The sequence below is a fragment of the Asterias rubens genome, chromosome 7 (genome assembly GCF_902459465.1).
Source record: "Asterias rubens chromosome 7, eAstRub1.3, whole genome shotgun sequence".
Taxonomy (NCBI): Eukaryota; Metazoa; Echinodermata; class Asteroidea; order Forcipulatida; family Asteriidae; genus Asterias; species Asterias rubens.
Window position 1 is genome coordinate 7569998 of NC_047068.1, and position 25754 is coordinate 7595751.

The 25754-nt window shown below is 38.2% G+C and overlaps 3 protein-coding genes across 4 annotated transcripts in view; all 3 read right to left on the reverse strand.

Moving 5' to 3' along the window:
* Positions 1-18868, reverse strand: part of LOC117292969 (fibrillin-1-like) — a 93678-nt gene extending 74810 nt beyond the window's left edge. For both annotated transcript variants that reach the window (XM_033775150.1, XM_033775151.1), the window contains exons 1-10: positions 18690-18868; positions 16928-17194; positions 16086-16361; positions 15274-15525; positions 14749-14994; positions 13232-13489; positions 12137-12288; positions 11039-11174; positions 9540-9836; positions 8986-9096 (exon numbers count right to left, since the gene is read on the reverse strand). In XM_033775150.1, coding sequence (XP_033631041.1) covers positions 8986-9096; positions 9540-9836; positions 11039-11174; positions 12137-12288; positions 13232-13489; positions 14749-14994; positions 15274-15525; positions 16086-16361; positions 16928-17194; positions 18690-18813 — 2119 coding nt within the window. In that variant the 5' untranslated portion in view covers positions 18814-18868. The remainder of the gene's footprint in view (positions 1-8985; positions 9097-9539; positions 9837-11038; positions 11175-12136; positions 12289-13231; positions 13490-14748; positions 14995-15273; positions 15526-16085; positions 16362-16927; positions 17195-18689) is intronic.
* LOC117292389 lies at positions 18830-19791 on the reverse strand. Its single transcript, XM_033774416.1, has 3 exons — positions 19516-19791; positions 18890-18977; positions 18830-18845 (listed from the first exon to the last, which is right to left on the reverse strand). Exons 1-3 carry the CDS (start codon positions 19739-19741, stop codon positions 18830-18832), a joined length of 330 nt encoding a protein of 109 aa, XP_033630307.1. The 5' UTR covers positions 19742-19791.
* Positions 19792-21355: 1564 nt separating this feature from the next.
* Positions 21356-23173, reverse strand: LOC117293125. Its single transcript, XM_033775344.1, has 2 exons — positions 23109-23173; positions 21356-21642 (listed from the first exon to the last, which is right to left on the reverse strand). The coding sequence occupies exons 1-2, from the start codon at positions 23131-23133 to the stop codon at positions 21356-21358; spliced, it is 312 nt and encodes a 103-aa protein (XP_033631235.1). The 5' UTR covers positions 23134-23173.
* Positions 23174-25754: the final 2581 nt, after the last annotated feature.

Here is a 25754-nt window from a genome sequence, read left to right on the forward strand (position 1 = left end):
ACAACTGAGACTGGATGGATGCAAAATCTCTACACTACCCAAATTCTTTCAAAGTAAACAACAAGAAATTATGTAGGATCTGCCAGAATTTCTCAAAAAACGACCAAAATGAATGCATGTAGGATCCATTCTGCCTCCTACATCCAAAACTAATTGATTTGAGTTTATAATATAAAATAAAACACAGATTTTGTACATGTACATAACATCCACTTGAAAAAAATAATGTATAAATCCTAACTAAAAACACTCAATGAAGTTCTTTCAGAAATACTGTGGCTGCAAAACAAACAAGCTGGAGAAAAGATGAAGAAATCAAGCTATTACACAAAGTAGAAACTCAAAGATGTAGAAATGGTCTTCGCTGAATTAGCAACTGTGTGTACAGCGGGAAAAGGAAGCAAAATAAGATTGTTGTTAATTAATACAGCAAAAAAAGAACAGCAAAATTAAAAAATGAGGTTCTGACCCCTCCAACAACAACAAAACAAAAAAAACTATTAGATACCATCAGAGATGATTATCATCATGAACCAAACTTCATAAAGCTATTTCTGCAGAAAAACATACTTGCTAAGCAAATATTTAAGACGGGAGCCAGTCAAAAGCAATGCACATTGCCTGATACTTTGGGTGGTAAGCCCTGTTCAGTTAAGTGAAGATAATGTAGTGATGGTGCCGATCGACCTGAAGAGGACGCCAGAACAACTCCCCGTCTGAGCACTGCTGGCAGCCCCTTCAGGCCGGTCCGGAAACCAGCTTGCCAGCACGTCCTCTGGCTTAGGTTTTCTCCCTCGTGTAAAAGTCAGTACTTGTTGAGTGTAAACAAAGCTCCGGAACAAGGGACAGAAAAGCCAGTTGCTTGTATTTTTGTGTCATTTAAAGCTGTGTACATCACAACCCCCGATCAATGCTACCATATATATTTTTTTCTGAGCTCAACAGCTTCATAAAATTGAAAACATGGAACTCACAGATTTCACAGAAGTCACCAGTGAATCCTTCCACACACTCACAGACGAAAAACACCCCCAGAAAGTCCTCACACACGCCGTTATTTTGACACGGCTGACTGGCGCACGTGTCGACAACTATCAGGGAATATGAACTTACATAATTGTCACAGTCGATTGGGTGGACCCAGCAGACTTAATGTGAAAGGAGTGCACCCACCAGAAAGATGTAACCAATTATGTGACTATTTTTTTTTCTCAAGAAAATTGGAGGTGTGTTGCAAGACTTCTCCGACACGTTTTTGTCGGTTATGGAGAATTTAAAAACAACATGGGAACAGTAATATGCTCCACTTTTAGAGCATGTTTGCCAATTGCTTTATGACGTTTGATGTTAACGTTTTCTCTTAAAACAATGTAAGTTTATTGCTCACTACTTTCTGTAGGGATGTCTGTTGTGCTGATAGAGTGCCAGGTAAAAAGAGACTTACGTTCTACTGCCAAAAAAGTGATGAATTAACCTCAATGCCCGGTGCAGAGAAAAAACTGTGGTGTCACGATAGTGGTCATGCATACTAAAAGAAACATGTTGCCTGGGATCAGGCGAGTTGGTCTATGAAAAGCGTTTGAAACCGTTTGTTATAAAATGCACGCCATTGTGTTAGTTTTGACTCCATAAAATGGCCATCCGTGTTAGTTCGCAAAGTAAAAGGAAAACCACGCAATTTCGAGGCATGTTTGTGTGGATCATTAAACTCTACTTTTAAAACATCTTTATAACCATGTGTATTTCATAACAGACGGTTTGCTAACGATTTTCATAGACCAACTCGCCCGATCCAAGGCAACGTGTCTCTTAAATAAACAAGAAATCAATCACATGGGGGTAAACACCATCCTTAATCTTTGCCTTTGAAACATTTATGTACTGACCAAATTAGACGGTTACATGCAAACGTCACCAACAGTAAGTTATACATGTTTTACTGTGAATGTGCCCTGTTTTAAAAACAACAAAAAAGTGCTCTAGAAACTGAAGTGTTAGTTATTCTCAATAGATATTCTTATTTATAGGGCCTACTTTCATAAATCTGCTTCACAGTAATCAGTGCTTAGCAATTTAATCTTCTAAGCATCGCCTAGCAACCTAACCAGGTGGTTTGGCCTGGTAACTCATTTCTGCTCAGCTTTTATCTGTACAATTTAAATTATTTAAAGAAAAAATATGAGAAAAAGCATGCATTATCTGAATATCTATCCAAATTTCAAACAAAGTGCAAGGGGCATACTTTGTGCATGGGGTGCAAAATCAAGTCTGCTACGAGTAAAACAATAAGTGCCAAAAACAAAAGTTATTTGAACCACATCCAACATGAATGTTTGTCCCTATATGACTTAGAACACCCATTTACATTTGATTGGTGGCAAAATATTGATACACCCACACCAAGAATGATCGCCTTCAACAACCCAAATGATGACCGCACTCAAAACTGTGCAATGACCACACCCAAACTGAGTAATGGCCACACCCAAACTGAGTAATGGCCACACCCAAAATGAGTAATGGTCACACCCAAAATGAGTAATGGTCACACCCAAAGTGAGTAATGGCCACACCCAAACTGAGTAATGGCCACACCCAAACTGAGTAATGGCCACACCCAAACTGAGTAATGGCCACACCCAAACTGAAATGGCCACACCCAAAATGAGCAATGGCCAACTTAAAATGAGGAATTACCAACTAAAAACCAAATGGTGACCACACCTGTAACTGTGCAATGACCAAACCCAAACTGAGTAATGGCAACAACCAAAATGAGGAACGGCCAACTTAAAATAAAGAATTACCAACTAAAAACCAAATGGTGACCACACCCGTAACTGTGCAATCACCAAACCAAAACTGCGTAATGACCACACCTGAACTGAGTAATGGCTACACCCAAACTAATAAATGACTGCAACTCAATGGTTGTTGGACATGGACTTCGACATTTGATTTTGGGTTGAATAGGAGAGAAGAAGCCCACACTCAAATGGATGACCAAATGTGAATAAAGTGACACACACTAGATTTGTGGTCTGCATTCAGTTAAGAGTAAAGATCGTATGAATGTAAATTTAGGTTTTCACCCTTACACCAATGTGTGTAATCACTGAATACTTGGTAATTTCCCGAGTTCTGGGAAAGCAAAATCACAGGCATATTAACCCTGATTTGAACCCTCGACCTTTACAATTCTAGAGCAGTGTCTTACCAACTAGACCCCCGAGATTTCCCTAAAGCTAGAGGCAGTTCAAATCATATGTTTCAGCAGCAGGTACTATTAAAAATGATGGTATAATTGCGACTTCAATTAACCTCAAGTTGGGTGTGGTCATCACTTTTTGGGTGACCTACTTAATCAAGGCTTGACCTACTTGTTGCACACGTAACACCCATGAACCCCTCCGCACACTGACAACTAAAGGAGCTGTCACCATCTGTGCATATCCCATCGTTCAAACACGGATTAGGTAAGCAATCATTTGTCGCTGGATGAGAAGAAATTAATGCAAAAAAATAGTCAATGACCTGATGTTTTGACCCCAGCAGAAGGCCAAATGACAACACAACGAGAAGAAATTAATCAAACAAAATACTTGGTGACATTCCAGCATCAGAAACATTACAATAGTCCTATATAACAAAAATATTCTCATCCTTAATATATATTAACTTTATTATTTTACTATTTTCCCCCCATTTGTCTCGTTTGGATGGTTATTCTGATTTCATTTGACAAAATAGGGCTTTGGTTTTGGTACTGTGCTTCTTGTATATCGTTTGTGTATTGCAGTTACTTGCCATCTTTTGTTTAAGATTTTACTACAATTTTAGATTTCTGTGTCATGTAAAGTATATAACTTTGTTCCCCTTTTTACGAGCGAGATTGGGAGGGCACACCTTTTTTTATGAATTTGTTGTTACTTTTGCATTTCCCTGGACGGCCTCTACTTGGTTTTATAATTATTTTATTGTCCACAAAATTAAAATAAACTAAAACAAATGAATAAATGTACTGTAATTTATACTCAATGATTTGAAATCACAACAAAAAATCCAGCAAAAAAAAAAAAAATCTCTGGTTTTAATTGTACGTGCCGTCCTACTTGACCTGACATTGACAGGTGAGAAAAAACTACAATGGCCAGAATGAATTCTTAAAAGCCCACGTACCTAGAAAACCACTTTGGCTACCTACTTTCTGACGTGGAAATTGTACAGAAACAAAAGGCACAGGCATGTGTTACAGCCCAGCAGCCTTGGTTACTGTTATAAAGGCTTCTTGTTTACGACCACAGTTATTGATTGTGTATTGTTTGTGTGAGGCGGGGTGAGATGTTGAAATTCCCCTATACTGCACCAGATGGTGTAGAACAATAGGCAATGGAGTTACCCATAAATATTGTTTTACAAACCATTGATTTGTTTTATTCTCCTATTTCACAAGAGGACCATTTCTGATAAACAAATGCCCACATTATTCACATAAATGACATGATTGAAAATAACTGTTGGTCTAGCTGTTGCAAAACCTTTCTTCAGACAAGGTAGATGTTCATGATGTTAATCAGAACTTCGCTTCTCATAAAAAAAAGTTTTTCTCCGTGAATTTACTCTTTTTTTTAAAGACGATAATTTTAGGTAACTTCAGAAAGATCTTTTCAAACAGTTGGTTTTAAATTTGTTATGGTCTATTGATGTTTCTTGTCCCAGTTAGAGCTTTTGAACTTAATACAAAAAGTAATTATCAAACAAACTATAGAAAAAAAAAATTCACAAACAATTTCATTTTCGGGTTTCATCTCAGAACTGGTAAAACTGCGTTTAAAAAAAACCCCTACTGTTTACCCTCTACACACACAGTGATTTATCCAATCTACAAATCTCGCCAAACATAACTCAAGGAAAGTATTAAAGTATCATGGCTCACTGACATGTGTCGCAATGCAGTCCCGTGAATTCATCAGTGCACAGGCAAACGTAGCGGTTATCGACCACCACGGTGAAACAAAGGCCGCCGTTCAAACACGGTTGACTTATACATGGGTCTGTGGTCCAATCAGGATCAGGTTCGGTTCAATAAGTGTTTATACGCAGAAAGAAGAAAGAAAAGAATCGTTAAAACAAGAAAAACAATGAATCGTTAAAAGAGGAAAACAAAGTATCGTTAACAGAAGAAGAAAATGGAATTTTTTTTAAGAGAGCAGACTTTAAAAGAAGAAACTGATCGCAGTTACATAAAAACACATGCAAACAGAATACAGACCAGTAAGAATAGACACAAAACCAAAGAAACATAATATTGTCATTAGTTTAATAAGATAATATGAAAACAGGATAAAATAAGAAGATATCCTTCACATGCAATAAGTGCTATAAGTTTGTAAAAATTATTGAAAGTGTGAAGATGTAGTGGAAAGTTTTGTGAATGATGTAACTTGAATTGGATTGAAAAAATGGTGTTTGAAAAAGCTTTGCATGGTGTGGAGAATAACAGTAACTATCAATATAAATATTAATAGTAAACTTGCAGGTAAAACCACGAGTAAAATCTCTTTTGAATGAGTGGTGGCTCTTAAAAAGAGCCGGGTTGGGAGACCAAACCGGCTCTTTTCAGAGCCACCACCACTCCTTTAAAAGAGATTTTACTCGTGGTTTTACCTGCAAGTTTACTATTAATATTTATATTGATAGTAACTCGAATCGGATTGAATTGGAAAAAAATGAGTTTCATTGAAGGAAAAGGATTTCTACGGGAGAGTAAAAAACATGGTAAAGAGTGAATTTTTTTAATAATTTCTACAAACTAAAGTATAGAGTGAGGTTTCTTTAATATATACATTATAAAGAAGAGTGCAGATCATTTAAGATTTTCAAAATGAAATATGAAGTTTGACTTTTAATTTCAAATCTACAAAATGAAACAGCGAGTGAGGTTTATTTAACATCAGAAAATGAAACATATAGTGAGGTTTATTTAACATCTACTAAATAAAGTATAGAGTGAGGTTTGTGTATTTTCTTTAAAAAAAAAGAGTATAGAGTGATGGGAGGTTTATGTATTCTCTAAAATAATTAAGTATAGAGTCAGGTTTATCTACTGAAGTGTCTAAAAAATAATTATAGTGTGAGGTTCGTAATTATCTACAAATTACAGAAAAGAGTGAGATGTGCTAAGTGCTTGCTCTCTAAAATATAGACAGTAGAGAGTTTATTCCCTTTCTGAAGAAATTAAGAGGTGCAAAAGATATGAAATTTTGGGTGAAACAATTGACTGTAGTGTCAACAAAATTAATTATAGTGTGAGGTTCTTAATTTTCTACAAAATACAGAAAAGAGTGAGATGTGCTCGCTCTCCACATGATAGAGAGTACAGAGTTTATTCCATTTCCGAGAAATTAAGAGGTGCAAAAGATGTGCATTTTTTGGTGAAAAAATTGACTGTAGTGTCAACAAAATTAATTCTAGTGGGAGGTTCTTAATTTTCTACAAAGTACAGAAAAGAGTGAGATGTGCTTGCTCTCTAAAAGATAGAGAGTACAGAGTTTATTCCATTTTCAAAGCAATTAAAGAGGTGCAAAAGTTGTTAATTATTTGGTGAAACAATTGACTGTAGTGTCAACAAAAATTAATTCTAGTGTGAGGTTCTTAATTTTCTACAAAATACAGAGAAGAGTGAGATGTGCTTGCTCAATTGAGTTTATTCAATTTCCGAAGAAATATAAGTAGTGCAAAAGATGTGCAATTTTTTGTGAAATACTTTTACAAAAAATGGGGGTGTTGTGGCTACTGGTGCACCGTGGTGTGAGACACCGGTAAAAATTATCAACCCACCAATCGGAGTTTCACAGTTTCTCCCTAACCAGCCATCAACGCAAAGACACTGGTACCTGGCTGTGTGATCGGTGCACACCCCACCATTCAGGCATGGGGTACTTGCACACTCATTTATGTCTGCAAAGTAGTCATAAATCATGATTTTATGAAAACTGACAAATATTGATAAGTGAGAAAACTCCTCTTAACAGATGACTAAGCAATGTGTGGGCCTATTACTTTTTAAGATGTTTAGGTTCTGTAGTGTTTATATTGTTCGTCTTGTTTACCCTGCACGTCATCTGGCTTTTAGTCAAAATCGTGACCTGGGTTGTGTGTACATTCTTTTATCGGTTGGTTTTAATTTATTACTTTTTTTTTTTTTAATTAAGCTGAAAATTGTACTATCAATGGGTGGAAAACTGTCTCAACAGATAAATTTATAAAGTTGTCACAAACTTCAAAATATTAGAATTCTCCTTCAGTACATGAGCAGGAAAAATAAAGCCATCTGTGGGCTGGGGATTCGGCCACCAGTAAGGTGCCTTTTTAAATACTTTTAAGTAAGTTAGTTTAGGGGGGAAATTAACCCCACCCCATTAAATTGAAGTGCTATACTGAAGCCAAGGTAACGTCTAAACATAGTTGACATTTACTATATTTATTGCGTCGTTTTATACGCAAGTATTGGAAACAAATGCCAAGACTGTAATATCTATTTAAGTATAAAAAATAATGGATTTCTACTCATTATGACGGAAATAAAATCCAACAAAAACCTGTTTGACAATAGGTGCCATCGTATCCATCCAGACAATCACAGCGGAACGTGCCGTCTTGAAGTTCTACACAAACGGCGCCATTCAAACAAGGTGAGCTTTCACATGACCCTACTACATCGACTAATGGGTGGACAAATAGTAATGCAGTTATTCTAAAAGACTGTTACCACATTAAAGGAAGGGTCAAAGATTGGTTTAGGATGTCATGGTAATGCTGATTTATAGGCAAAGTTATAAAGAAGTATGTAAAGAAATTAAAGTCAGTTGTGACACTGAATACAATACCTACACAACCGCCATTCAAACATGAGCTTGCACATGACATGACCCTACTACATAGACTGATGGACAAAACATGTGCAGTTATTATATTGTTACTTAACGAGTCTGGATACTTTTTGTCGGACACAAAACAACACAATGCCCACAGATTTACATCGAACCTACAAGGGTTGAAGAAAATGATGGCAGCGGGTACCAACTGCATCTCTTGCCGTAGCATTCACAAACAGACACCAGGGAAATTTGAACCTCCAAAACTCACCTTTCGAGATTCAAATTTGTCAACATAATCTTATTGATTTCTAATCGTATTCCAGAAGAAATAATTCCACATCCAAGATTCCCAATTACTGGGTAAAAGAGGGGGCCTGACCCAGTTCTGGGTCGTCAGGCTGACCATGAAACTTTTTCTTGGGGACTTTTGCTTTGATTCTTTCTATTACTTGTTACTTGTGTGTTTGAGCAGGCACCAATACTCAATTCAAATAAACGTCCTACACCCAAGCATGTTTGCAAAATACATGCTTAAGGATATTATGGATTTATGAGGAAACTCTGACGTACCAAGCCCACTGCCGAGCAATGTATCTGACCACTGAATGTTAATCTTGTGAGATTAGTAGTTTCTTACAGGAGGTTATGAATTATGGAGTTAAAAACATTTTCTGCCAAAGTAACCCTCATATACAGCCCTAATCGGCAACGATATCCAATATGGCAGAAAGGCTGGAGATACCTGGGCCCAATTTCATGGCTCTGCTTACCGCCGAATTCTGTGCTTACGATTACGATTCCCTGCTTACGTGGAACACCAAATTTCTGCGCTAGCCCTGTAAGCGTAGAGTGCCTATATAGAGTACGCACGCACAGAAGCCAAAATTCGCCGCCAACCCGTGAAATACGCTTGCCGTAAGCACAGAATTCACTGCTTCCGTAAGCGCCAATACTAAAACAAGCAATCTCTCGACAGCACTTTGCAGAAACACCATGTTGACAATCACCTGTTACCCTTCCGAAAACCAATCACAAAGGCACATTGTAAAGGTATTACAGGAATATAAATTGCAATTGATAGAATCAATGATCAAATAGTACTTGCCGATTTGAGTTTGACATATATTTCCAGTGTAACCTACGCATAGACACACAAATCCAATGGCAGGCACTATTGTGCATACCCCATTGTTCAAACACGGGTTCGGGGTGCAAGCTGAAAGAAAGAAAACAGAGGGAAAATATGAGTAACCTTGTTTGACCTCTACATGAGATCATAAGAGCTAGTTAAGAAATTGACATCTCAATATGAAGCGTAGCAACACTTTAGGAAAAATATGAAAGCCTTAGAAACTCATTCTGTTACAAATGGTCTCCCTTATTAAAAATGTTTCTTTTTAATTTATTTTTTATATGTTGTCTAGGCCAAAAAGACTTGATGAAAATTATTAAATAAAACTACCAATGGTTAATAAAAACTTGAACAAGGAGAAATTTGGATATTAGTATGAAATACAAAGTGAGTGGCAAATAGGTACAGGTATTGTCAACTTCCATCCAATCCTTTAAAAAAAAACAGCTGCATGTTAAGGTGGAATGAATCACTACAGCTGAAGCAAAAATTGCAAAAAGAAGTTCCACTCGCAAATGTGTACTCACTTGGGTTAATATTGATCGGTACTCCATCTCGGTCTATAACTCCAATCTCACTGATCAACTCTTGCGACTGTCCAATGGCGGAGTAGATTTCCACTTTGTGCTGCTGAGAGTTGTCGAAAGGCTGGAGTATCTCGTAGTGGCTTAGGTGTGGACCGAGCACAACTGTCTCAAGTGTGCCACCGTACGGCCCATACTTAATAATGTAATTATCTGCGGAGCCCTCCAGTGGTGGAAACCAGTCCAGTGTGATTTTGTCGTTAGCATGGGCCATGATCGTCTTAGCAGGCGGCAACGGAACTAGGAGAGAACAAAACAGTAATAACAATAGTATTAATAACCGTATTTATAACCCACTTTTTGCCAAAGGATACAGAGCGCCATGTATTTTGACTGCAAGATGAGTGGGACGAAGTTTGAATTATGAGACATATTCCTTAGCACCATGTATTGGTTTACGAGGTGATGTGGCGCCATATGCTGCCAATCCAGTCAGGAACAGCTCTTAAAATATAGCGCAATTCCATAAGTGATCATTGCGCTCTACAAACAAAGACACAGCAATAGCAATTAAAACACACTAGAAAAAATAGATTTTGAGATTGTACTTCAAAATTGCATTATCTGCAGGATCTTATGGTCTGTGGTAACTGGTTCCAGACAGTGGGCCCCGAACAAACCGACAATCCATCACCTATCTGCTTTTTAAAGCAATCGCACAGCATCGGTAAACAGTATTGTCCAAAGGCCCACATTTTCTGTATCACAACTACTTTATAAAATAACAAACCTGTGAAAACTTAGGCTCGATCGGTCATCGGAGTCGGGAAAAAATAACGGGAAAATTTACCCAATTGTTTCCACATGTTTCGCCGTGTCATGACATGTGTTTAAAATAAATCTGTTATTCTTGATATCGAGAATTGATTTAATGTTTTCTCAAAAAGTAAAGCAATTCATGGAATAATATTTCAAGGGAAGTCTTTCACCATTACCTTCTGTAAACCCTGTAAGTTATTTGTAAATCTGTGAACTTTTAATTCTTGTTCTGTTCAGAAAGTGTCCAATGGCTTTAAATAAAGTCATTCAACTTGAACCAGGGGAAAAAACACCATGCATAAAATACAATTTTTGCTCAATTGGTCATCAAATTTGCAAGAAACTACACCCTTGAGCATTTACTTTGTGTGCTTTCAGATCCATAATAAAAGGCTTCAGCTGAAGTCTTTATTTGAGTGTTTACCTAGCTTTCCCAAAAACTACGTTACTTCAGAGGGAGCTATTTCTCACAAAGTTTTATACCATCAACAATGTTCATTACCAACATTTTGTCTGCTAACAATTATCTTGAGTTATTACCAAGAGTGTCCAATGCCTTTAAATACACAGGAATGAATGTATCCTTCCCAGACACAATGACATATTTAACTTTTAATCATAAAAGAGACAAAATATTACAAAACTTCCATAGCAATAAGAGTTAATACAAAAATTCCACTGACCTGTTGACTCTCGTGCACTAACCAAGATAGTCGCGTCCCCATTGGCTACACCAGACACATCTATTGAATATTCAGTACCTGGAGTCAGTCCAGTTACAATATGGTTGGGATTGGCCGTCGCAGGAACTATAATGGGCTGATCACAACATAACAAGTAGATAAATTGTACACAATTAAAATATTTAGACATCACATATTAAAAGTCAGTGGACACTATTGGTAATTACTCAAAATATTTATTAGCATAAAACCTTACTTGGTAACGAGTAATGGGGAGAGGTTGGTAGTATAAAACATTGTGAGAAACGGCTCCATCTGAAGTGCCATAGTTTTCGAGAAAGAAGTAATTTTCCATGAATTTGATTTCGAGACCTCAGATTTAGAGTTCGAGGTCTCGAAATCAACCATCTAAACGCACACATCTTCGTGTGACAAGTGTGTTTTTTCTTTCATTATTATCTTGCAAGTTCGATGACCGATTGAGCTCAAATTTTCACAGGTTTGCTGTTTTGTGTATATGTTGAGATACACCAACTGTGAAGGCTAGTCTTTGACAATTACCAATAGTGTCCACTGCCTTTAAATCTGATTTTATAGTATTCCGTTAAACCACAAGGGAAACTTACTGGGTAATTTTTAAACTAACTTTAAAGCCCCTCAAACAAATTTATCCCTCTTAGATATGTGGAATACTCCAGTCTAGAATATCAAGGACTTCCGACTCCCCCAGGCCATTGCAGTTTGGAGAAAACAATAAAACAATTGAAAAGTGGTTCACAACTTAAGTGGCACTTACAGGTTTTTATCATGGAAATAAAACCCAGAGAACGCTTGCTTGCGATTTTGTTGTGACACCACTTTTATCAGTGCTTGTACGCCATTTTGCTGTTGCCATGACTTCATGAGCATTGACCAATGAAAACACGTAAAAAAAGGTCTATGTGCGCTCATGTGATGTCATCTTGCCATATAAGCGTGTCATGTGGTGCAATAACCAGCCGGCACTGTCAACACACGGGGTGGTCAAGCTCAGCCTTCTCCGGGTTCTATTTCTATGGTTTTTTTAAAGGAAGTCATCAAGTACTAATTGAGCCAAACCTCTCCAATTTCCTGTCCTGCTGCATTCACCACTGTAAGTCTGTAGTTGTCAAAGTTGGCAGCATCGTTATGGTTCCAAGCAACGCCCATGGTAGTAGTGGTAACAGGGTTGATATTTAGACCATAGTCAAAGGGAGGTAGGACAACTTGCGCTGGAAATAAATAAATTGAAAAATTTAATTGATTTGACTGATTTACTAATCAATCGGAATTACTTTAAATGGCTGACATACATGGTGCAGACTTTTATAGACATTCAGGATACTTTCTATAAATAAAGATGTTGCTGATTTTTCACGGATAGGAGGACAAAATGTCATGTTTTGTTTTAGTTATTTCAAAGTTTTTTCTTTATAGTACAGTCAATACTTGTTTTCCTCTATTTCTTTGATTCTTGCACGTTTTCTAATAATCTGAGATGGGTTACCCGTTGGACAGACCTGCACTTGAGAAAAATCAAATTAACAGAAATTATAAAAACACCACATACTTCAGAAAATACACAGAAGAAAAACTTTACTAAAGAAACCGGGATAAAGGGGTAACAGTTTCAATGGGGGCAGTATGCAATCATTGGAATGTTTCCCAACACAAATGCCCAAAACAAATTAACAAATTCAGGTTAAATTTATGCTGCCAATTTCCCCTGTAAGAATCCATGTAAATTGGGCCCACTCTAAACTCAGCAGGGTGTTGTGGCTGATGGGATAAGAGCATGGGGTTTAAGTTCTGGTAAATAAGTCATCGGGTTGTGGGTTTGAATCCCGGCCGAGACACTTGTGTCCTTAAGCAAGACACTTTACCCTAAGCTTCTCTCCACCCAGGGGTAAAATGGGTACGTGTGAGGGCAGAGATGGTTTATGTGAATGATTAGCTTAGAGCGTGGTAACTTGCAGCACCGGCTGTATACTCCCCAGGGTGCTGAGATGGTTTAATGAATAAAATATATGACCCAGTGACCAGGGTTAAATGTCAGAAGCGCTTTGATCAGCCCTTAATCAGCCTGTGATAAAGCGCTATATAAAAATTGATTATTATTAAAACAATGGATTGCCATAGTCCATTAAGAAAACCAACTTGTTGTGTATTGCTTACCAGAAGTAGATGCGGTGTCACTTCCGATGAATTGTTTTTGACCAGTGTTGCTCATGGCACTGACCACCGCTGTGTACTCGGTGCTTGGGTTTAAACCGTTAAATGTAAACTGGGTGTTTTGTTCTCCGTTAAGTACTTGTTCCGCTTGGATTGTTCCGTCTTTGTTGACAAGAAGGATGTGATAGCCACTCGCTCCTGGGATTTGGTCATACGAGACGTCTAGAGATGAGGATGTGGCCCCACCGAGCTGGACATTGTCTGCAAAGAGAATTCTTACTTGTAAAACGTGAACACTTTTGACTGTCTTCATAGCAAAACTGTGGCTGTACATGGAATTATCAAATCCTACCCATTTACTGCACATGTATTCACGCTGGCCAGCACATCCCGACGGCGCTCTTTGTGAATGTGACGGCTACTGCTCATGCAGTATTTGAGTTCATAATTCTTTGTACAGCTAAAGGCCTGCTTTAACAACACTACATTGTTATTATCTGAACCGAGTGGCGATCAAGGTATACAAAATGAAGTTAGAAACAAAATTGTTGAGGTGCTTGAAATAAACATTTGGGAAAACAATTAAACTCTCCTACTTGGTTGTTTAAGGTAGAAAAACAATATTGTGCACTGTGTAGATGCATTTGTCACCTGGTATTATTGCAAGCTGACTTAGTTTCAGCGCCTTGTATCCTTTGGCAATTTGGCGCTTTATAAATACTGTTATTATTATTATTATTATTATTATTATTATTATTATTATTATTATTATTATTATTATTATTATTATTATTATTATTATTATTATTATTATTATTATTATTATTATTATTATTATTATTATTATTATTATTATTATTATTATTATTATTATGTACAATTCAAAACCACAGTGGATGATATTGAATGGTACAACAGTAGAGCAGAAGGCACTACCTTCCCAACTTGATTACAACAGTTGAAGTTCATTTTTCTTTTACTTTTTTGAGGTCCAAGCCATTTGGGTTTCTCTGTAGAGTTTCAAACGGAACGTGGCATTCTTTGAACACCATCAAATTTTTCTTTAACTCTACAGCAAAACTAATTGTGAACACAAGTTTACAAAACAAACCATTTATTGTGCTATGTTTGATGGAGACATTAAACCTTTCTCTGAACTTTCATTTCATCAAATAATTTATTGTTATTGTTACAAACTAAAACCAATTACACCAGAGGAACCAGGCTTTTGCCTGGTGCCCTCCATTTATCACCTATAGTACCTAATTGGGAAAAAAACAATCAAATTAATCAATCAATCAATAGACCCTTCCCATGAAATATGTAAATTGCGCATAGCGCGTGCGCACTAACATTTGAGAGAACGTTGCGCTGTTTTGTACACAACTAATGGCTGCGTGATGCAGAAGCGATTGCTCGTCTGCTTAGTGCACAACTCTATGGCGTTTGCCAACTAATAGGGTCTGTACGCATGCTTGAATTTAATAAGCATATTTCATAGGAAGGGTCTATTGGCTTACAGTTGCTAAACGGCAGACCCGGATGGCTGACTTTATCTTGACTGGTTGTCACCAGCTGTAGATTGGATCCGTCATCGACTAGGTTTGTAAAGATATGCTGCGTCTGCTCAGGTCCAAGAAGTACAGAATTTCCTCCACCACTGATTCCAAATCCGTCATAGACATGCTGTGGTGGGCTCCATGTGACGATTGTATCTTGACCATTTGCACTCGGAGTCACTTGAATATTTGTTGGAGGAAGAGGGTCTACAAAAGACAACAAACAACAGAAAGAGGAGTTTTTAAAAGTAGTTTGATTATGTTCTTTGAGTTCTATATTTAAAAACTTAAAAGAAAACACTCAACACTTAACATGGTGTACAATCAATATTAAAAACTGCTACAGACAGTCAGTCAACGCCACTTCAGTTACGTGCCTAACTTGAGAAAGGATTAATCCTAGCGTTTTGTGAAATCGGCTGCTGTGCCTTTAATAATTGAATAGTTAGCAATCCTGCAATTATCTGTATCAAATACTATACTTACAGGTGGTTTCTACGACTGTACCACCATCAATGTTCTGTCCATTGAGGTGACTCATGAGTGAAATTGCGTACGTCTGACCGGGCGTCAATCCAGTGAAGACGTGTTTGTTAGTCTGCGAGTTGGAGATCTCAACCGGTTGGGTTGTACCATCTGCTGTATTGGTCAATAGGAGACTGTAGGTTGCATCGTCTATAATGTCCCAGGAAGCCTGTATAAGATCCGTTGTGACAACATCCGTTTTGATTGAGGTATCTGAGAGCAAAAATTACAAAAACTATAACCATAGGTCGTACGAAAATTGAAGGGAAAATGCTGACAAAAGTTTTAAAAAGATATGTTGACATGTTGGCATTTCCATCTTTTGGAACACCTAGGGTTACAAAATTATAATCTAGGCTGCTTCAAATTGAAATAGAATTGTTTGAAAAAACATGGCGTTTTTTGGAAAAGTCAGGGGTCACTGCTGACAAACAATTCCGAAACTAGGGTCAAAATTCTAGAAAGTTATGTTGAAATATTGGCATTTCTATCTTTTGGATAACCTGGGGTTACAAAATGATAATCTTAGGCTGTTTCAAAATTGGTGCAGCTACAGTGCAGCTACAACATTTTTGTATAAAACACACCAGGGCCAGCTTGAAAATAATTAAACGCTTTTATAGCAATTTGTTTGTTCTTGTTGGTACATTTTAAACACTTGTATTTTCTTTTGTACAAAAATGAAAGAACTGGACTGAGATCTCAACACCTACAACACGGTTAGCTAAATAATTGTCACTGTCAAACATGTCAAACAAAGATAAGTTTCAAACCTAGAACGGCTCGATCTTGGATAGCGCCGATTGCTACTCGATTTCCATTTAAAACAGCATCTACACCAATTTGGTATGTCTTCCCAGCAGGCAGTCCTGTAATAGTATACGCTCCAACGGCCTCGTCCACAGTAACTGGTATGAAGCTAGTGTAAGTCCCATCATTGCTGATGACACTGACCAGGTACCCCTCCGGGTTAGGAACAATATTCTTGGCCCAAGTTATGGTCGCGGTGCTTGAGGTGACGCCATCTAAGTTCACATTCACAGGCATTTCTGTGTAACAGAAAAATTGTTTTTAATATGAGAGAAAATAAATGTACTGTCACAAAGTTTGGGGAGGGTAGCTCCGCGAGGGTCGACTCAGGGAGGGTTGGGGGGTAGAAATCTGGGGTTGTACTAGCTCGACAGCAGATGTCAAAAAAAAAAGTACAGCGGCCCTATGTCTGGGTCTAGGGGCAGGGGTTGACTGTAGTGGTGATATTAAAAACCTTCTTATGAAATGCTTTCCAGATATGTGTCCTTTCAGCTACATGTTGTTGGGGGGTAACGATTGTTGTTATAATCCCTCTAGGCAGAACACAACTTTTTAAAACATCCAAATTGAAGTTCCAGTTCACCAGAGACTACACACTGGCAATGCCTTCAATTGATTGTGTCAGTGCAACTAAACAGCAGAACCTGAGATGTAACACCGTACCTTGGTCTGGAGAGGGTCCTCACCAAATCTGATTTCTGTGTGTATATACATCCGGGACAGGTTTAGCAAGCTATATAATGACATTTTTTTTCTTTTACAGCTATTTTGTTTGTAAATAAATAATGACATTTCAAAAACTTACTTGTAGGTTCTTGAACGCTCCCAGCATAGGTGCTGGCACCACCAAAGTAAGCATTCAGGATGTACTCATAAATGGCTCCACTGGCTGGTAGGTTTGGAAAGGTATAGGATGTCTCCCCAGGCGGAATGTCTTCACTGATTACAGAGTTTCCGTTGGTGTCCACAACGGTAATGGTGTACTTCTGCAGTTGGTTGTTGGTGTTCGGATCCCATATAAGGTGCATTCCAAGATCTGTAATCGCCTCAATCGTGGGGTTTAAGTTGGTTGCTGTGTACCAGAAAAATGAGTAAAACATTTTGTCCGAAGTCCACACAACAGTAGAAAATTGTGACCATGGCTCATCGCTGAACTAAGATGATAAAAAAAGGAGACCACCAACATAGTGCTGGATAGATCAGTTGGTAGAGCCCTGGCACATTAAACCAGAGGCTTCAGGTTCAAGTCCCACCTTTATCTATTTGTTCGATCCCCCAAAAATTATCTGGTTTGTCTTATTAATATTGATAAAGGTATATGAGTTTTGATGTTCGTTATATACCAATTAAGGAAGCTGGAACAAATAAGTTTATCCTTGTCATTTGAAAAAAAAAGTATTGGAAACTATCTTGGAAACGTGGAGTTCAATGATGAGGTTTCTCCCAATCTTTAGATTTCAATGAAGGTGTCTTGGAAAATATGAATTCAATAGTAAGGATTCTTGCTAACTCAGAACTCAATGCTTAGGTATCTAGGAAACTCGAAATTCAATGAATTGGTCGCAGAAACTCAGAGTTCAATGGTGCCATATTGGATACCTGGATATCAATTAAAATTAAAGCATCTTGAAAACATGAAATTCAATGACAAAATGTGTCCAAGACACTCAGAAATCTAGGATAATGTGCTTGGTATCGTAATGGTGCGCCACACAATACGCAAAAATGGTTGGACGTCATGCATTTTATATACTGTGTACTATTATGAAAATATATCACATCCTGGGGGCTCTGTGGTTTAGCTTTTAAGGATCGAGACATGATAACTTCTGGCTTTTTTTTTAGTTGGTCGTATTTGGCTTAGGAAGTTGAGCGTGCTTCATAACAACTGGCAGCAAGTCTGTTTGAAATTTTTACGGGGGGGGGGGGGGGTGGGGGAGGGGGGCCTTACTTTCTACCTAAAATTTAGAAGGAAAATTAAACATATTCAATTTACTTTCAAGAGTCTTAGTGACTCATTCATCGGTTGCTATGGGAAGCTCAGTAAGGCATAACAAAAAAATGTTATGTTGGCGTAACCCGACCTACCCTAAAAATACAGCCGACCCTAGATATTTTTATTTTTTTAAGGGAAGAAATTTAATGATAAAAATCTATTAAAGACAAAAACAAAATTAAAATGTCATCAAGAGTTTAAAAATACACTATTTGTTGTGTGTATCCTTGTTTTCTTTTGTATTCGTGTATACTACTGGCTTAAGCAATTAGAAAACATGTCAGTTTCGTTGCTGGGAGGAGAGGGAAAAAATCTAAAATAAAAATAAATCCCTACCTACCTACCCTATTTTGGGGGGCCCTTTTACACCAACATAACATGGTGTGTTTTTTGATGCCTAAGTGTGGTGCACCCATTCCAAGTTACAGAAAAACTTAATCCTTCCACGATACCTTCTGAATACCTCTTTGAATTCCATGTTTCCCTGAAAAAGTATCTGTGTTTCTGAGATCAATTTTCTCTGTAACTCACTAACAAGACGGCGATTCAAGCTTCCATAGCCTATACTTACATGATCCTGAAATTCGAATATCTGACGGTAAACTTTCTACAGTCCCATCCAGAAAACCTGGTGTATCAACAACTGACTCAAGTCTGTAGCTGTACTGTATTCCTGCCATAATGTCATCCAACATAAAACTGGTATCGTCCCTATGAATTTGGTAAACTTGTGGCACTCCATTCGCTGGGGTGATGGTCATCCTGTAGTACAAGAAGGGTTGGTTGGCAGCAGTCCACTGAACCGTGGCTGTTGAACTGCTGGTCTGGTAGATAATGCTGTCCGACGGTTCATGTGGCACTAAAACAAGAAAACAATGGCTTGACTAAAAGTTTAAATGTTAATACCTGTAACAATGTCACAAAGCCATGCTGAACACTTGATACTTTGGATTTGAAACTTTGCAAGATGGAAGTATTACTAGGAGAGGTTTGCGGAGATTTTAACATGGTGTAATACTTGATACACACTATAGACTGTATACATTGACGCCATCCAGCTGCAATCTTACAGAGAAAAAAAACGCACAGATTTGTAAATGCAGCGCACAATTGGCCAATGAACAACCTCCTTTTGACTAGTAGTCGAGACCAAACTGGATACAAATTTCTCTGAAAAACTTAAGCTCTATGATAGTCAGAAGTCAATATTATTCGCAGGGCTTTTTAGCTGATTAAAAGATTATTTGGTCAATTTTAATGAAGTTTGTAAATTGCATCCTTTTGTTGTATTTTTCAAGAGTCAGTTGTTTTATCAACTAATGCTTGCAAGGTGACTGAACACATAAATCATAAACTTTGATCACGCAGTAATTACGTCATTTTGAACATTGACTTACAGGTCCACACGACGCCAGTGATTGGATCTGTTGTTTTAATAAGGATTCCCTCGGGGTGATATCCTTTGTTAACGATGGTATACTCTGAGCCTGACTGAAGATTCTCAAATGTGTGGGTTGCTCCAGCTACTGCCGCTACCCGCTGCGTCTGAATATCTGTACTCCCTGTTTGCTGCAATGTGACTTCATACTCTGCGATATCGTATGTAGGATCTGGTGCTTCCATCCAGGTAATTTTTACAGTGCTCGATGACTCACTGATTATAATTGGAGTTGGAACAGCTGAAGAAGAAAACAAAATTGTGTTTATCTGCCGCTTGCAACAACTCAGAAAGATTTTAACCAGCTTGATGGTGAACAAATGGGGTATAACTGTCACATTATTTTCACTATAATGTAAAATCCATCCCTGTTTAGCGAAGTGATTGCAGGCTCCAACCGTATCTCTGGTCACAAGATTCATGAACAGACTCCAACCCTCAGATATCCGAGAAGCACTTCATGCCTTAATTGTTTCTCATATTCAAATGTTTTGAGGTGAAACATTATCCAAACCATACGCCCCTATTACTTCAAAGGGAATGCTTTATTAAACAACAGCTGAAGTGCTTCTCAAGTAAATTTTACCTTATGACACTTACGACCATAATTTATTAAGTCAAGTGTCAGCAGTAATTTGATGTTTCACTAGTACTTCTTCATAGGCCAACAGTACAGTTCCATATTTTTAGACTTCCTGTAGGCCCTATGTTTGTCCATATCATCAAGTACATTTGTTTAGAAGTTATTAAAAGCCATAGGTAATATTGAATGAGGTGAACCTCCATGGTTGTAGCATGGTAGAAATGGCTGATGCTGCACTATGATGCTCATTCCAATGCTGGGCCCAATTTCATAGAGCTGCTTAAAGGGAAGGTACACGTTTGGTAATTACTCAAAACAAATATTAACTTAAAAACTGACTTGGTAACAAGCATTGGAGAGCTGTTGATAGTACGTAGATTTTGAGAAAGAGGTAATTTCTCACTAAAATGACCAATTGAGCCCATAATTTCACAGGCTTGTTATTTTATGGTTATGATGGGATACACCAAGTGAGAAGACTGGTCTTTGACAATTACCAAACGTGTACCTTCCCTTTAAGCAGAACAAGCAGCTAAGCACAAAAAAATTATGCTTACCGGAGTAAGGATACCGCAGCCAAAATACCATGACACAATTACAATTTGTGACTGGTATCATGCTCATTTCTGCCAAGCAAAAAAACTGTTAAGCAATATTTTCTGCTCAAGTAACTCCATGAAATTGGGCCATGCTGCCCGCGGTAGGGCAGCACATGGACAGTTTCAGACCCATACTGAAATGCCTTATTGTAATTCTATCTTGCTTTGGGCTAGCCTGCAGGACTACAAAAAAAAACACTGACACTATTAGGTGTTTTAAAATCTGTGGTTCATGAGTTCGGGTGGCATGATTGGCGTGTGCGTAAAGCGCTCGCCTCTCACCAAGGTGACCCCGGTTGGATTCCCGGTTGGGGCCATATGTGAGTTGAGTTGTGCGTTGGTTCTCTGTTGTGCCACGAGGGTTTTCCAGACCATCCGGTTTACCTCCCTCGGGAAAAGTCAAACACTTTCGATCTTGGCTGTGCTCCGTGGTCATAATGGGTTGATGTGGCTGGCAGCCAAAGGCGCCCTTGCATGCCTGCTTCTCGAACACGTTGTAGCCGCGTCCTTCGCAATTCAGCTCTTAGCTCCGAGTAAGGATGATTAGCCCCCCAAGTTATTATTATTATTATTATTATTTATATTTGATCATAAAAGATAGTGTAAACTTACTGATTTTAATCACTGTTGGGAAGCACATTGGTGATACTGCTACTTCTTACAGTGCCCTTCTCAGTATAGAATGTCAGCCCAACAATTGGGACCGTATAAACATATCTGTACTTGGTCAAGGTTTTGTCAACACGCAAAAGAACCTGATCAGCTACATCGGTAGATTCAGGATCATGGTGAACCACGATAAGGTAGTTGTCAAAGTCGCCAGTTACTGCCGCCCATGAGAAGTCCAACACTGTGGTCCCGAGTACGGTCACTTCAAATGTGGTTGGTGTCGGTGGCACTTGCCCTGAAATAAAAACCAAGGAATGAAGCTTTTGTATGGTGAGGTTATAGCAATCATCAAAGTGTAATTGTTTAGTTTACAGTAACACATCCATGTGGTTAGCTGTGTGCCTGGGATGGATTTCACAAAGAGTTAAGACTAGTCTCATCTCCAGTCTAAGACCTTGGTAACATAATTATCCCTTTTCTCAAAGTTCTATTGTCATCTTCAAACATTATTACGAAGGAGTATGCATATTTAATGAGCAGACGAACAGTTCAAATAAGAAACAATTCTTTACTGTTCCCTCAAAATCGCGGGTGTTTCGTACACAGCGCTGGAATTCGACCACTGATAGAAACGATCAATGTGAATTACACCAATGTACATCACTTTTCATTGTACCCGAGCCATGAAAAATAATAATAATAAAAATAAACCGCTCTTTTAAAGCGCATTACACACTGAGTCCCAATGCACTGTACAAGTCAAAATAGAAAAAACATTAAAATTAGTTAAAGAAGGCGTTTGAATATATCCAGAGTTTGTGCATCTTTGATGTTGCGGGGGAGTTTCTTCCAAAGAGTGGGAGAAGACGTAGAAAATGCACGTTGGCTGTAAGACTTAGTAGAAGCCGATGAACAGGCAAGTAGAGATTGTGATTGGGAGCGGAGGTTTCGAGAGGGCTAGTATTTGTGAATAAGTTCTTGCAAATATGTAGGTGTGTGGCCATGGGTACAGCTATAGGTCAGAGGGCGGGTTTTGTACGCATTCCATTGTCTAATTGGAAACCAGTGCAAGTCAGAAAAAATTTGTGAAATATGGTCACACTGGCTGCTGAGTTCTGAACTCGCTGTAGTTTGGAGATTGCTGAGTCTGGTAGACCAAGAAGAAGACTATATTTGGTTTGCGGTAACACCATGTGTGTTTCTACTTGCCAGGTAGAGTTGTTCTTAGGGAACTGTCTTGCTTTATTCTACTGCCGTGGAGTAGATAATCAGAGGTTCGGGAGACTTTTCAGTTCTGAAAAGAACTGTCCTGCTTTTTAACTATTACCAGGGCGGATGGTATAGAAATTACACTGGACTACTACTTTAGCTTATAGGATCGTAATTAACTGTACTGCCGCGGAGTCAGTTCTGAAATTGGTCTCAACGTTTCGACTAGCTTGCTCTATAGTCATCGTCAGGAGACTGTACCCCGGTACAGAAATCAAGGCAGGATGTAACGAACCAGGCTTGAACCAGTTTTTGTGGCACGTCACGTGATTGGTTTTCGACCAATCAAACTTCACAAATTGTTATACCAAGGTACAACAATCTTTTTGAGACCTTCTTCCAACACTGCTTGCTGACTTCCATTAACCGAGTGTTACAGGATCTGCTGCACCAGCACAGAATTGATCAAGGTGTCTTACCGGAGGAATGGAAGGAAGCCAACGTCAACCCCATCTTCAAAAAGGGAGAGAACTACAGACCTGTGTCACTGACCTCCATAACCTAGATGCTGGAGCATGTGTTATGCAGCCAGATCCTGAGCCACTGCGACAGAAACCACATTCTCACCAATGCTCAGAAAAGTCTCACAAAAATGTGCATATCCAAAACCGATACCACTTCTCTGCAAATTCCCAGAGTAAATTTGTCAGACTGCCGGTGGAACCGTTTGTACCTTGAAGAAGCTTAGCTTGTCGGTAGGCCCATGGAGTCCTAAATGGTAGGCCCTACTCACGGATGCCTTTTGGAAACACAGGTTTCATGCCTCGCGTTAAACGCCATCTTGGAATTTCTTCAATTTTTTAATCCATGCACAACAATCCTGTACACCCTAGAGTCGGTTTATCCATAGAAATGTGGACGATTTATTTATAGTTGGGAATAGCTTCATTTTAAATCGGATGATGACCGATGGTATAGCTACAAATACAATGTAAAACCTAAAGGATGAATACGAAAATCCTTAGACTCAGAAACACATGTCAGATCGCCGTGAATAGCGTTTTGGCGGTCCGGTCGAAACAATAACTATAATTATATGGTGGCCCTAAAGGGACGTCGCAAATGAATATTTGCGTGAATTGTTGAGATTTTTGGCTCAACTTGTGAATGTGTATATTTATTTTAACAGTCACAACACGGACGAAAAACGCAAATTATTCACGCCAACAATTCTTTATTTATTTTCAAAAAATATCGCCATTTGGGACACAATCAATTGTAGACAATAGTTTATTCACATGATATGTTTAATGTCATACGGTGTCTCACCCCAATTTCCCCATACTATAAAAACAAATGAACTAAAAGACCTACCTTGAACAAACGTGATCCCGGAGACCAATGCGAACGCGACAACAAAAAGTAATGTCGGTGGTTTATTTAAAACTCCCATTTTGGCGGGAATACAATTTTGTTTGTGGCAAAGTAGTTTTCAAGTGACTCCAGTCACCACTCTTTTCAATGTGCCGTCTTTTTGTTGGTTCCAACAACAATTACACGCAGTTTCCAACGGTTGTTCCTACAGAAAAAAACTTGTTTCGCAGCTAGTTTCGTTGGTTTTGGTTTTCCAACATTAATTCCACTAGTTGAATAAAATAGCATTTATCCCCTTTTTTCGTGGGCGTCTCTCCTGAAAAAACTTCACTTCCAATGAACGGTGTAAATATTTCCAGGGTACGGTGTCTGGTCAATGTCTCTGGAACTGTCTCTAATTGTTACATCCCGGACATCCTCGACTTCCTTTATTGGACGCGTTGATAAAACAATTCTGTAACATAAAATAAATCAGAATTTAGAGCAAGCTCGTTTTTACAAATACTGCTGTTTAGCTAGTATTTAGCTAGTATTAACTGGAGGCATTACATTGCGTCAAACACACTTATTATTGTCAAATAAATTAAATAATTATTTTGTATTTACCGCGCTTAATGATGATGTACATTGACAGTGAAACACACGGCTCCCATTCTGTTCCACCACTCCTGTCATTATAATATAATAAGGAGTCCTGTACATTGTCCAAATATTGGATGTATATGAGTGCAGTATTATAAGATAAATGTTCATGAGTGCAAAGAGTTGAAAGATGGAATATTTCAGATTTTATTTAGGGACAATAATTCATATTACATTTCATCAATATAAAAAAAAATAATGAATTGCGCTCGGCGTTCATAACTTCCGAGTGATATGGATTAATGAGAAATATATTTATTTAATAAAACAAGAGCAAGTGACGTTTCATGCATGAAACTTTTCTCAGATTTTTTCAATTCTGGATCATTCTTCGTGCGTGGACATTAGACTGCTCCACATTTCCCGTGATATCTCAAAAAACAACTGTACTGAGCGAACCCGTCCCAGATTCGACGTACCCTCCTCACTTTGAGGTAACATATTATATATATAAATTGCATTTTAGAATCCCCAAAATAAGTTTGAATAAAAAAAGGCAATGAAAATCCCCACAATGACCAGAACACGATTTTGGTGTTAACGTTGATGTAGCCGTCGGGTTTAGAGATACATTTTTTCATACAAGTCGAAGACATTTTTAAAGCAAGGTGGAAGTGATTTACTTTTATTCCCCAAAGCCACCGATGTATTGACCCCAATTCAGATTCCAAAGCACAGATTTAAAATAAAAAATACGATGAAAACTTACCAAAAAACAGAGATAAACTCGAAAAAATCCAATTTCATCGGCATCGCTTTGCTATCTAAAGTAATTTATACCCACGTAATACAAATTGTACTTTGATTGGCGCTAGTCTCAACAGTTATCGATCATGAAAAATATAATCACTAATAAATAGAGGCGTGGTACTTGATACCAGGCCATACAATGGGCAGGGTCGCGTGCTTATTGATCTTTGTATTGTTCGGATGAGAATTAATGTGTGGACAGCCCTTTGTTTCGGGGTATAATTCCAAGGAATAATAGAGCAAGGTTGGCCGTGTGAACGTGCAAGGTGTTGCGCACAGATTTGCAACAACAAGACGAATCCGTGAGAAATTAACCAATTATGTCATGATTTATTTATGGTCCTTTCACTGTACGTTTTAAGCTCGGACAGTGAGGTTGTTTCGTTTGGAGATGCTTGGAATCAAAATTATAAATACATAAATAAATAAACA

Bases quoted from the DNA above. Each gene is read 5' to 3' on its own strand.
- LOC117292389 (XM_033774416.1), bottom strand. From the start codon at position 19,741: ATGGAAGCACCAGATCCTACATACGATATCGCAGAGTATGAAGTCACA. The intron at 18,978-19,515 runs GTAAGTCAATGT...TTCTTGTTTTAG, and splicing joins CACTGGCGTCGTGTGGACCT to TGCCACATGAACCGTCGGAC.
- LOC117293125 (XM_033775344.1), bottom strand. From the start codon at position 23,133: ATGCTCCAGCATCTAGGTTATGGAG. The intron at 21,643-23,108 runs GTCAGTGACACA...TTTTTATTTCAG, and splicing joins CCAGCATCTAGGTTATGGAG to GGCAAGTGCCACCGACACCA.